The sequence below is a fragment of the Salvelinus namaycush genome, chromosome 17 (genome assembly GCF_016432855.1).
Source record: "Salvelinus namaycush isolate Seneca chromosome 17, SaNama_1.0, whole genome shotgun sequence".
Classification (NCBI taxonomy): Eukaryota; Metazoa; Chordata; class Actinopteri; order Salmoniformes; family Salmonidae; genus Salvelinus; species Salvelinus namaycush.
The window spans coordinates 31269356-31282717 of record NC_052323.1 but is presented as its reverse complement, the minus strand read 5'-3'; the positions used below and the strand labels follow the sequence as shown (position 1 = coordinate 31282717).

The 13362-nt window shown below is 43.8% G+C and overlaps 1 protein-coding gene across 1 annotated transcript in view; it reads right to left on the bottom strand.

Annotated features, from left to right (window-relative positions):
• LOC120062533 (BTB/POZ domain-containing protein KCTD16-like) overlaps positions 1 to 13362 on the bottom strand; it is a 56299-nt gene extending 42937 nt beyond the window's left edge. The window contains exon 1 of the mRNA XM_039012579.1: positions 12534 to 13362. Coding sequence (XP_038868507.1) covers positions 12534 to 13362 — 829 coding nt within the window. The remainder of the gene's footprint in view (positions 1 to 12533) is intronic.

Sequence of the window (13362 nt, the reverse complement as noted above, 5' to 3'; positions counted from 1 at the left end):
CTATTTCTATGTTGCCCTGTTTATCAAAAGGGTTGGAACAACTTGTCAATAATCAACTGACTGGCTTTCTTGACATCTATAGTATTCTCTCGGGTACCCAATCTGGTTTCCGCTCAGGTTATGGATGTGTCACTGCAACCTAAAATGTCCTCAATTATGTCACCATTGCGCTTGATTCTAAGCAATGCTATTTTTATTGACTTGGCCAAAGCTTTTGATACGGTAGAACATTCCATTCTTGTGGGCTGGCTAAGGAGTATTGGTGTCTCTGAGGGGTCTTTGGCCTGGTTTGCTAATTACCTCTCTCAAAGAGTGCAGTGTATAAAGTCAGAAAATCTGCTGGCTCAGCCACTGCCTGTCACCAAGGGAGTACCTCAAGGCCCGATCCTAGGCCCCGCGCTCTTCTCAATTAACATCAACAACATAGCTCAGGCAGTAGGATGCTCTCTGATCTATTTATATGCAGATGATACAGTCCTATACTCAGCTGGCCCCTCCCCAGATTTTGTGTTCAACGCTTTACAACAAAGCTTTCTTAGTGTCCAACAAGCTTTCTCTACCCTTAACTTTGTTCTGAACACTTCCAAAACAAAGGTCTCCCCAAAGGTGTGATTACTACCTCTGAGGGTTTAGAGCTTGAGGTAGTCACTTCAAATCAAATCAAATTTATTTATATAGCCCTTCTTACATCAGCTGATATCTCAAAGTGCTGTACAGAAGTACTTGCTGTATAGAAGTACTTCATACAAGTACTTGGGAGTATGGCTAGACGGTACACTGTCCTTCTCTCAGCACATATCAAAGCTGCAGGCTAAAGTTAAATCTAGACATGGTTTCCTCTATCGTAATCGCCCCACTTTCAGCCCAGCTGCCAAACTAACCCTGATTCAGATGACCATCCTACCCATGGTAGATTACGGAGACATAATTTATAGATCGGCAGGTAAGGGTGCTATCGAGCGGCTAGATGTTCTTTACCATTCGGCCATCAGATTTGCCACCAATGCTCTTCACAGGACACATCACTGCATTCTATACTCCTCTGTAAACTGGTCATCTCTGTATTCCCGTCGCAAGAACCCTTGGTTGATGCTTATTTATAAAACCCTCTTAGGCCTCTCTCCCCCTATTTAAGATATCTACTGCAGCCCTCATCCTCCACATACAACACCCGTTCTGCCAGTCACATTCTGTTAAAGGCCTCTAAAGCACACACATCCCTGGGTCGCTCGTCTTTTCAGTTCACTGCAGCTAGCGACTGGAACGAGCTGCAAAAAACACTCAAACTGTACAGTTGAATCTCAATCTCTTCATTCAAAGACTCAATCATGGACACTCTTACTGACAGTTGTGGCTGCTTCGCGTGATATATTGTTGCCTATACCTTGTTGCCCTTTGTGCTGTTTTCTGTGCCCAATAATGTTTGTACCATGTTTTATGCTGCTACCATGTTTTATGCTGCTACCATGTTGTGTTGCTACTATGTTGTTGTTGTGTTGTCATGTGTTGCTACCTTGCTATGTTGTTGTCTTAGGTCTCTCTTTATGTAGTGTTGTGTTGTCTCTCTTGTCGTAATGTATGTTTTATCCTATATTTATATATTTTTTTTAAAATCCCAGGCCCCCGTCCCCGCTGGAGGCCTTTTGCCTTTTGGTAGGCCGTCATTGTAAATAAGAATTTGTTCTTAACTGACTTGCCTAGTTAAATAAAGGTGAAATAAAATAAAGTAAAAAGCCTTGCTATTGAGAAAGCCAGCCCAAAGGCTGACCTGGCTCTCAAGAGAAGACAGGCTATGTGCACACTGCCCACAAAATGAGGTGGAAACTGAGCTGCACTTCTTAACCTCCTGCCAAATGTATGACCATATTAGAGACACATATTTCCCTCAGATTACACAGACCCACAAAGAATTTGAAAAAAAATCAAATTTTGATAAACTCCCATATCTACTGGGTGAAATATCACAGTGTTCCATCACAGCAGCAAGATTTGTGACCTGTTGCCACAAGAAAAGGGCAACCAGTGAAGAACAAACACCATTGTAAATACAACCTATATTTATGTTTATATATTTTCCCTTTTGTACTTTACTTAACTATTTGCACATCATTACAACACTGTATATATACAGTGGGGAGAACAAGTATTTGATACACTGCCGATTTTGCAGGTTTTCCAACTTACAAAGCATGTAGAGGTCTGTAATTTTTTATCATAGGTACACTTCAACTGTGAGAGACGGAATCTAAAACAAAAATCCAGAAAATCACATTGTATGATTTTAAAGTAATTAATTTGCATTTTATTGCATGACATACAGTAAGTATTTGATCACCTACCAACCAGTAAGAATTCCGGCTCTCACAGACCTGTTAGTTTTTCTTTAAGAAGCCCTCCTGTTCTCCACTCATTACCTGTATTAACTGCACCTGTTTGAACTCGTTACCTGTATAAAAGACACCTGTCCACACACTCAATCAAACAGACTCCAACCTAACCTCTCCACAATGGCCAAGACCAGAGAGCTGTGTAAGGACATCAGGTATAAAATAGCATTTCTATGCTATAGCATTTCTTAATATTCCTTTGGCTTTGATGCCTCATGATTGAGTATTGCTCTGTTCAAGTAGTCTGTGATATTGCTGTGGTCTGATAGGGGTGTCAGTGGGCTGACTGTGAACGCTCTGAGAGACTCTGGGTTGAGGTCAGTGATAAAGTAGTCTACAGTACTACTGCCAAGAGATGAGCTATAGGTGTACCTACCATAGGAGTCCCCTCGAAGCCTACCATTGACTATGTACAGTTGAAGTCGGAAGTTTACATACACTTAGGTTGGAGTCATTAAAACCTTGTTTTTCAACCACTCCATAAATTTCTTGTTAACAAACTATAGTTTTGGCAAGTCGGTTTGGACATCTACTTTGTACATGACACAAGTAATTTTTCCAACAATTGTAGATTGTAGACCTCCACAAGTCTGGTTCATCCTTGGGAGCAATTTCCAAATGCCTGAAGGTACCACGTTCATCTGTACAAACAATACTATGCAAGTATAAACACCATGGGACTTTGCAGCCATCATACCGCTCAGGAAGGAGATGCGTTCTGTCTCCTAGAGATGAACATACTTTGGTGTGAAAAGTGCTAATCAATCCCAGAACAACAGCAAAGTACCTTGTGAAGATGCTGGAGGAAACAGGTACAAAAGTATCTATATCCACAGTAAAATGAGTCCTATATCGACATAACCTGAAAAGCCGCTCAGCAAGGAAGAAACCACTGCTCCAAAACTTCCATAAAAAAGCCAGACTACGGTTTGCAACTGCACATGGGGACAAAGATCATACTTTTTGGAGAAATGTCCTCTGGTCTGATGAAACAAAAATAGAACTGTTTGGCCATAATGACCTGTTTGGGGGAAAAAGGGGGAGGCTTGCAAGCCCAAGAACACCATCACAACCGTGAAGCACAGGGGTGGCAGCATCATGTTGTGGGGTGCTTTGCTGCAGGAGGGACTGGTGCACTTCACAAAATAGATGGCATCATGAGGCAGGACAATTATGTGGATATATTGAAGCAACATCTCAAAACATCAGTCAGGAAGTTACAGCTTGGTCGCAAATGGGTCTTCCAAATGGACAATGACCCCAAGCATACTTCCAAAGTTGTGGCAAAATGGATTAATGACAAAAAAGTCAGAGTATTGGAGTGGCCATCACAAAGCCCTGACCTCAATTCCTATAGAAAATTTGTGGGCAGAACTGAAAGCGGGTGCGAGCAAGGAGGCCTACAAACCTGACTCAGTTACACCAGCTCTGTCAGGAGGAATGGGACAAAATTTACCCAACTTATTGTGGGTAGTTTGTGGATGGCTACCCAAAACGTTTGACCCGAGCTAAACAATTTAAAGGCAATGCTACCAAATACTAATTGAGTGTTTGTAAACTTCTGACCCACTGGGAATGTGATGAAAGAAATAAAAGCTGAAATAAATCATTCTCTCTACTATTATTCTGACATTTCACATTCTTAAAATAAAGCGGTGATCCTAACTGACCTAAGACAGGGAATTTTTACTAGGATTAAATGTCAGGATTTGTGAAACTGAGTTGAAATGTATTTGACTAAGGTGTATGTCAACTTCCGACTTCAACTGTACATACTCAGCGTCCGACAGAGCTGCAGGAGTTGTGACCTGTTTTTGTTGGTTATGTTGTCATAGTTGTGCCTAGGGGGGCATATGGGGGAGGTAATGCTGTCGCCTCCAGGTAGGTGTGTGTGTCCCTGTGTGCTGAGGGTGTCAGATTCTTGTCCGGTTCTGGCATTTAGGTCGCCACAGACTAGTACATGTCCCTGGGCCTGGAAATTATTGATTTACCCCTCCAGGATGTAGAAGCTCTCTTCATTAAAGTATGGGGATTCTAGTGGGGGGATATAGGTAGCACACAGGAGGACATTTTTCTCTGTTAAGATAATTTCCTTTTGAATTTCGAGCCAAATGTAAAATGTTCCTGTTTTGATTAAGTTAATGGAGTGAGTTAGGTCTGCTCTATACCAAATTAGCATATTCCCTGAGTCTCTTCCCTGTTTCACACTTGGTAGTTTGGTGGATGGGACTACCAGCTCTCTGTAACCTAGAGGGCAACCAGTGGGTCCATCTCCTTTATACCATGTTTCTTGTAGGATGACAATGTCTGTATTTCCAATTTCTTTGATGAAGTCCAGGTTCCTGCTCTTTAGGCCAAAGGCAGATGACCTCAGGCCTTGGATGTTTCAGGATGAGTTAGTGAAGGCTTTGTGTTCCATAAAGTGTCCAATGTTGCATCTGGTACATGCCATTGGCTTGGTCTAGTGTAAGAGTGGGGGTCTAGTGTAAGAGTGGGGGTTGGGCCTGTTTACCCGCTCACAGCCTCGGCGTATGTGTGACGTCCATGTTGAGGCCCTCTTTGCATGGGTGTGGTGCATGGAGTGGGCAGGAGGGGCATAGGTCTGATCTGAGGGGGCCTAAATGGGGTGTGGGCATAGTTGACTTGGGGGTGTGTTGATTGGTGGGGGGGTGTGTTGATTGGTGGGGGTGTGTATGTGGCTGGTGGTGTTGTGGTCTGGATGTAGGTCCTCTCGGCGTGGGTCCTCTATGTGAAGGGGGGGGGGGGGGGGGGGGGTCCCGCAGGTCTGGGAGAGTCTCGCTGGTCTGGGCAGGGTGTCTATTGATCTGTTGCTCCTGTTTGAAGTATTGGGGCTGCGTTTGAGAGTGATGTCCTTTAGAGTCCGGGCGAAGGTGGACACTGCTGCCTTGTATAGGTGGACCTGGTCATAGAGGCTGTTCAAGTCCAGGGTGGAGTGGTGGGCCAGGAAAACATTTGGTTTTGAGGGACAGTCACGGGAAATACTTGCGTTTACCCGCTGTATGGTAGCAGGATGGAAATAACCACTTGTGTGTTGGGGAAAGTAGAAGAAGCTTTTTCAATCACTCCCTTCAGTGCTGTGGCCACCCTTTCCTGCTGTGTTCTCAGGTCGTCTGTGCCTGTGTGTATTATTATATGGCTGGGTGAACCTAGTTGGTCCTCAGACAGAAGGTCTAGGGTGCGCAGAGTTTAGACACACTGTTTGGGAAATATTTACAAAATATTTCCCATTTGAGTCCATAAGGAGTACAATCTGTGTCTTGTGTTTGTCCTCAGTGGGTGTGGGGGGGGGTTGTCAGGAGGGCTATCAGGGTGGCTGACAGGGGGAGTGGTCAGAGGGGGTGAGAACCCCTGGGCTTGGGGTTCTTCATTTGTCTGTTCTGCTGTGATGTCGACGCCATGGTCTGGTGTGGACTGTTCTGCTGTGATGTCGACGTCAGGGTCTGGTGTGGACTGTTCTGCTGTGGGTTCGAGACTTTTGTCGGGAGCTGAGGTGGGCTGTTCTGCTGGCTTCTATGCGGGGGTGGCCACCTCCCCCTCACCCTCTCCTCCAGCAGTCTGCTCCTCTCCTCTAGTGCTCTGTCCTTCTCCTGCTCTTGATTTTTATATTGTTGAAGTTGTCTCACCACAGTCCAGAGTGCAGATATGTTAATTAAATTAAATTAAATTTGCTTTATTGGCATGACGTAACAATGTACATATTGCCAAAGCTTACTTTGGATATTTACAATATTAAGATAATAAGAATCAAAATTGTCAACGGGACAACAGTAACAACAATAACCAAGGGTCAAAATAACCATACATTGAACAATAAGCATACAGTAGAGGACATGTGCAGGTTGATTGGTCTGTCAGACACTGTCCCTCATCTTATGGCAGGCAGCAATGTAGTGCGCTGCCAACCCACAGCTCCCTGCGTCCTCCCCCAACAGGACGGGTAGCCTACTCTCATCAGAGAGGTCTTTGAAACCTTTAAGGGTTTCAAATTTGGGGAAATGACACTCTCTAATTGTTTTATATTTATAAACATTTTGTCAGGAAATGCAGCTCCGTCTCAGGTTCTGCTGTGGTGCAGTGGTTGCACAGCCTTTCCTCTACAGGGAGACAGGTTTTCCTGTGTCTACCCTTCTCAATGGCAAGGCTGTGCTCTCTGAGCCTGTACTTTGTCAAGGTTTTGACCATGGTCAAATAGTTTGCCATGGTGTACTGTTGATTTAGGGCCAGATAGCACTGCATTTTGCGTTGTGCTTGTGTTTCCCAATAAGCAATGTCGTTTTTGTTTGACTGTGTTGTAATTTGGTTTATTCTGATTGATTGGATGTTCTGGTCCTGAGGCTTCATTGTGTTAGTAGAACAGGTTTGTGAACTCAGGACCAGCTGGATGAGGGGACTCTTTTCTTTGCTCAGCTCTTGGCATTGCAGGGCTTGGTAATGATATGAGAGGGGGTCACTGTATTTTAGATGTTTCCAAAACTTAATTTCTCTTGAGTTTTTATTATTAGTGGATATTGGCCTAATTCTGCCCTGCATGCATTGTTTTTAGTTGTCCTCTGGACATGTAGGAGAATCTTACAGAACTCTGCATGCAGAGTTTCAATGGGATGTTTGTCCCATTTGGTGAAATCTTGTTTTGCAAGTGGACGCCACACCTCGCTGCCATAAAGTGCAATTGGTTCAATGACACATTCAATTAGTTTTATCCAATTTGAATTTGTTTTTTAATGGCGTAGAATGCCCTGCGTGCTTTCTCTCTCAGTTCATTCACTGCCTCATTAAGGTGTCTAGTTAAGCTTATTTTTAAACCTAAGTAATTGTAGTGTGTGCAGTACTCTATATATTTTGTAGCAATTGAGAACTTTGGTCTAATTCCCTGAGATCTGGATCTTCTCTGGAAAATCATTATTTTAGTCTTTTTGGGGTTTACTGCCAGGGCCCAGGTCTGGTAGTACTGCTCTAGCAGGTCCAGGCTCTGCTGTAGGCCATGTGCTGTGGGTGACAGCAGGCATAGGTCATCTGCGAAGAGTAGGCATTTAACATCTGAATTGTGGAGACTAACACCAGGGGCTGAGGATTTTTCTGGAATAGTGGCCAATTCATTGATGTAAATATTGAAGAGTGCAGGGCTCAGATTGCAACCCTGGCGAAGGCCCCACCCCTGGATAAAGAATTCTGCTATTTTCTTGACAATTTTAATGCTGCACGTATTGCCAGTATACATTGATTTAATTATGTCATATGTTTTACCCCCTACACCACTTTCAATAACTTTGTAGAACAGTCCTGTATGCCAAATAGAATCAAAGGCTTTTTGGAAGTTGATAAAGCAAGTGTATATTTTGGTATTATTGTCACGCCCTGGCCTTAGTATTCTTTGTTTTCTTTATGTTTTTTAGTTAGGTCAGGGTGTGACATGGGGAATGTATGTGTTTTGTAGTGTCTAGGGGTGTTGTATGTTTATGGGGCAGAGTAGAGTGGAGCTGTCTAGTTATGTCTATGGCTGCCTAGATTGGTTCTCAATCAGAGACAGCTGTCATTCATTGTCTCTGATTGGGAGCCATATTTAAGGCAGCCATAGGCAGTAGGCTTTTGTGGGTAGTTGTCTATGTTGTACGTTTGTAGCTTGGGTTTGCACTTACGTCTTTAGCTTCACGATAGTTTGTTGTTTTGTTTCGTTTTGTAATTGTGTTCGTTACGTGTTTTTTCCTTCTCTAAAATAAAAGAGATGTATTTTGCACACGCTGCGCCTTGGTCCTCTCTTTCTCAAGAAGACGATCGTGACAATTATTTTGGTGGACATGTTTATCTATCAGGTGTGTAGGGTGTAAATATGATCAGTCGTGCGATGTTTTGGTATAAATCCAATTTGGATTTTACTCAAGACATTGTGCTTATTAAGGAAGTTTAGGACTCTTACATTGATAATACTACAGAAAACCTTCCCCAGGTTACTGTTCACACAAATGCCTCTGTAATTGTTAGGGTCAAATTTGTCTCCGTTCTTAAAGATTGGGGTTATGAGTTCCTGATTCCAGATGTCAGAGAAATAACCTACACACAGGATCAAATTAAACAGTTTTAATATAGCCAATAAATTTTGCACTAGGAAGTTTGAGTATCTCATTTAGGATGCCATCAGGTCCGCATGCCTTTTTTAAATTTGAGGGCCGGAAGTTTCTTATAGAGCTCCTGGTCAGTAATTGGGGAGACCAAAGGATTTTGATTGTCCTTTATAGCTTTTTCTAATCTATTCAACTTCTCATGAATTTAGCATTGCTCTGCGTTTGTGTCAATTTGAATGGTGTTGAAGAGTGTTTTAAAATGGGTTGTCCATATGTCACCATTTTGTATCGCTAATTTTGCCAGAAGTTGTTTGTGTTTATGGACTCCTCATTTAGTGTCAGCTGCTTGCTGTTGTACTGGGCTTTTTTGGTTCTGAATGTACGTTTTATAGAGTTTTAAAGTCTCACAGTAATGAAGGCTTAATTCACCATTATTTGGGTCTCTGTGCTTTTGGTTGGATAGTGTTCTAAATGTTTTCCTTATAATTTTACAATCTGCATCAAACCAGATTGGTTTGGTTTGTCATCTGGACTTTTATGATTTGTTTTTTTTATCAATTTCAGTTGTGCTTCTTTTGCCGTTTTCCTGAATATATATATATATATATATATATATATATATATATATATATATATAGTTTTGTACTGCTAGATTGATGCCTTCTTTACTGTGAGTGAATGTGGTATCCAGAAAGTTATCTAAGAGTGTTAGGATATTTTGGTTACAGGTTGCTTTCTGGTATTCTTCTGTGCTGTTTTGGGCCCACCTGTATGAATTTCTGATGTTGTACAGCTTACTGGGCTGTGAATGTGTGGTTGTTTCCATGTCTGTTCTTTTGAGGAACAGCGTAATTTGGCTGTGATCAGACAGCGGTGTTAGTGGCTTGACAGTGAATGAGCTGAGAGAGAAAGGGTCAATGTCTGTAATCATATAGTTTACTGTGCTGTGGCCAAGAGGTGAGTAATAGGTGAATCTCCACAAAGAGTCCCCCGTAACCTACCATTGACAAAGTAAAGTATGTCTCTGTCCACCTCCAGTACATAGTCAAAGGTTAACTTCATTTTGGGTCAGTCACAGTGGCCAGGTATTCTGCCACTGTGTACTCTCTGTTTAGGGCCAAATAGCATTCTAGTTTGCTATGTTTTTTTGTAAATTCTTTCCAATGTGTCAAGTAATTATCTGTTTGTTTTCTCATGATTTGGTTGGGTCTAATCTGTCCTGGGGCTCTGTGGGGTCTGTTTGTGTTTGTGAACAGAGCCCCAGAACCAGCTTTATCTCTCTCTCTCCCTCTGCCCCTGTCTCTATTTTTCCCCCTCTCCCCTTCTCTCCATCACTCTCTCTTTCTCTGTCTGTCTCCTCTCCTTCTGACCTAGTCTTCATCCCTCTGCCTCATCCATCTCCTTTACAGTATATTTTTCCTCCCTCTTTCTCTCTCCCTTTTCTCTCCCTCCCTCCCTTCTCTCCCTTCTCTCTCTCTCCCTCCCACTCATCTCTCTCTTTCTATCTCTCTCTCCCTTATCTCTCTCTCTCCCTTCTCTCACTCTCTCTCTCTCTCCCTTCTCTCCCTTCTCTCTCTCCCCCTTCTCTCTCTCTCTCTCTCCCTTCTCTCTCTCTCTCTCCCTTCTCCCTCTCTTCCTCTTCCCCTCTCCCTTCTCTCTCCCTCCGTCCCTTCTCGCTCCCTCTGCCAGTCTCCTCTACTTCTGACCCAGTCTACCTCTCTCTCCTTCTCCTCCTCTCCCTCTGTCCAGGAGAAGCGTCTGTCAGTGAGGCTAGAGGTCGTCAGTGATCACCTACGCCGTATGCCCAGTCTCCACAAGACCCCACAATGACTCAGTAAAACTGCCTCTAAAATTGGTGTTAGGAGGTCAACATCCACCTATTCTATTTTAATTATATTAACGACTCCGTAGGCAAATCATTAGCCAACCATATGTCTTCCTTAGCTGCAGTTATTCCACCTCCCTAAAACCCTCCACCACATCAACCCTCAACCTTGACCTGCCAGCTGGATTTCACCCCCAAAAAACCCAACCCCCAAACTTGACCTGCCAGCTGGATTTCCTTCAGGAATCCGAGGGGAACCATTTGGAATTACGAACAAAGTGTCTTTTAATTGGCCATATGGTACAACATCTCCCTCCTCTCTCCACCCAGAGGAAGCAAGGGATGAGGAGAGAGAAAGCAAGGGATGAGCCATATTAGTTACTAATGAAGGTAGGTAGGCAGTCGCTAGTGGCCAAACTGTCTTTCCTCCTTCAGCTAAATGGCACAACGGTCTGGTTTAGGTCTGGTTTAGACCAGGGAGGGTGTAGACCAGGGAGGGTGTAGACCAGGGAGGGTATGAATGTGAAATGATGTTGGCTGGTGTAGCACACACACACTGTGACACACACACACACACACAAACAGTGACACAAACACACTCACACAGTGACTAATGTCACATTCTAAACAACTGGGAGACTGGAAACTAACTCTGACTGGGAAGAATGGATTTGAACGGTCATCCAACTGGGAACTCAGGCCTCTTTCTAGAACTCTGACGTCATGATTTGACCTGGTATTTTTTAGAGTTCCCAGTTGTTTTGAACACAGCAACACACACACACACACACCGTGACATACACACACACTACTGTCAAAGTGATATACAGAATATAAATTATGTTGGTCGATGCAGTGGTAACGTTACTATTTTATTCATGATATAGCCCTACCTCTATACTGACAGCATGAGGTGTGTGTGTGTGTGTGTGTGTGTGGCACTTACACTGAGTGTACAAAACATTAAGAACACCTGCTCTTTCCATGACATAGCTTTCACTTGGATTCACCTGGTTAGTCTATGAGCCCTTATTGATGTCACCTGTTAAATCCAATTCTATCCGTGTAGATAAAGGGAAGAAACCCGATTTTAAAAAGGATTGTTAAGCCTTGAGACATGGATTGTGTGCCATTCAGAGGGTGAATGGGCAAGACAAAATATTGAAGTGCCTTTAAACGGGGTATGGTAAAAGGTGCCAGGCGCACCAGTTTGAGTGTGTCAAGAACTGCACCGCTGCTGGGTTTTTCACGCTCAACAGTTTCCCATGTGTATCATGAATGGTCCACTACCCAGGGGACATCCAGTGGACAAAAATGGGTCATTGATGAAAGAGGACACGATGGGCTACAGTTAGTCAATTGACAATCTAGTACAACATTACCATAAAAGAATGTACAACTCATCGTACCTTGACATTAATGGGGTATGGCAGCCGACGACCTTACAGAGTTCCACTTCTTTCAGCAAAAAAAATAGAAAATGGGCTAAAGAACAAACACTGGAGAATTTGAGAAATATTTGCCTGGTTTGATGAACCCCAGTTGGTGCTTTTTCACGCTGATGGGAGGACTAGGGTATGGAGAAAACCATGAGTACATGCATCCATCATGCCGCGTGTCGACATTACATGGTGTTGAGTGTGTTTTCATGGCACACATTGGGCCTTTTGATAAAAGTGGAGCAAAGTTTGAATGCCACAAGATATCTGAACATCACTGTCAGTCAGGTGCATCCCTTCATGGCAGCAATGAATCCATGTGTATATTGAGCATCCGTGGGATGAGATGGAACAAGCTAGTCATAGTAGAGATCCACTCCCAGCCAACTTAACACAACTGTGGGAAGCATTGGATTCAACATGGGCCAGCATCCCTGTGGAATGCTTTCGACACCTTGTAGAGTCCATTCCCTGACAAACGGAGGCTGTTCTGAGGGCAAAGGGGGGTGCAATTCAATACTAGGAAGATGTTCCTAATGTTTTGTACACTCAGTGTATATAATCACAAACTTGAAAAGCTATTTAAGACCAGGTGCTGGGATTATAGCAAAAGGAACCATATAGGCCTAAGACAACTATATGTCTCCTAGTGAGTCTGTCAGACATCCGTAGTCTAACATGCTTAACTATTCCCTTTACTAAATCCACTTAAACAACTGATTGTGACATGGCGTCAACCAGTGGCCTAACCTAAAGGGCATTATTAAAGAAGGTTTATAGTGTTATGTGGGAAATCACTTACGGTAGAAGATGTACTGCGTGAAGTTGGACCAGACTTTCTCGGGTGCGTAATGGCTGATGGAAGAGGCGGTGAGCGACGAGTTACAGGCGACGATGTGGAACCCGCTCTCCGACAGCATGTCAAAGGCCCGCTCCAAGTGACGGAACCGGAGGAAGAACCGGGAGGTGTACCTGTCCGCAGGCCTGTCCGCGTCTCGGCTCTCATTCAGGGTGTTTCCAAACACCTCTTTGGCGAGGCCGATCCTTCCGCTGATGAAGATTCTGGGTACTGCTTTTTGGGATTTGGGGTCAATCTGGTTGTCCTTGCCTCCCGGTGCCGCACACGTGCCTTTGAAACCGACGGTTATGTATCCATACCTCCGGTCCAGAGAGTAGGAGGAATATATCCTCTGGTCGCTGCCTAGCGACGCGTCGTCGAAATCACTGTGAAAAGGGTCGTCCTGAAACTGTTTAGATTCCTCGGAAGCCAACAGTTTGACCAGTTTGGGGAGTTCAAAGTATTCCGCTTCCCGTTTTAACCTTCCTTTCTCTGGGAAGTGGTCCGGTAGAACGACCTGCTTATCTCGCAGATAATCCAATACATATCGGAACAGAAAACCATCTCTGTCGATAAAATAACGTCCCCGGAGGTCCCGTGCCAAATCATTCGAGGACCCCTTCTTGGTGGAAAATAACCGTCCCAGTAAGGAATTGGGGATGCTTGTTAAAGTATGGAGACGAGTATAGTATACCTGACCTCCTACGTTTAGTTCAATAACATCAGACGGCGGGTTTTGCACCGACCCTGTTTCTTTAGCCGGCTGGGTTTTACAATTCTCACTCAGTGCCAT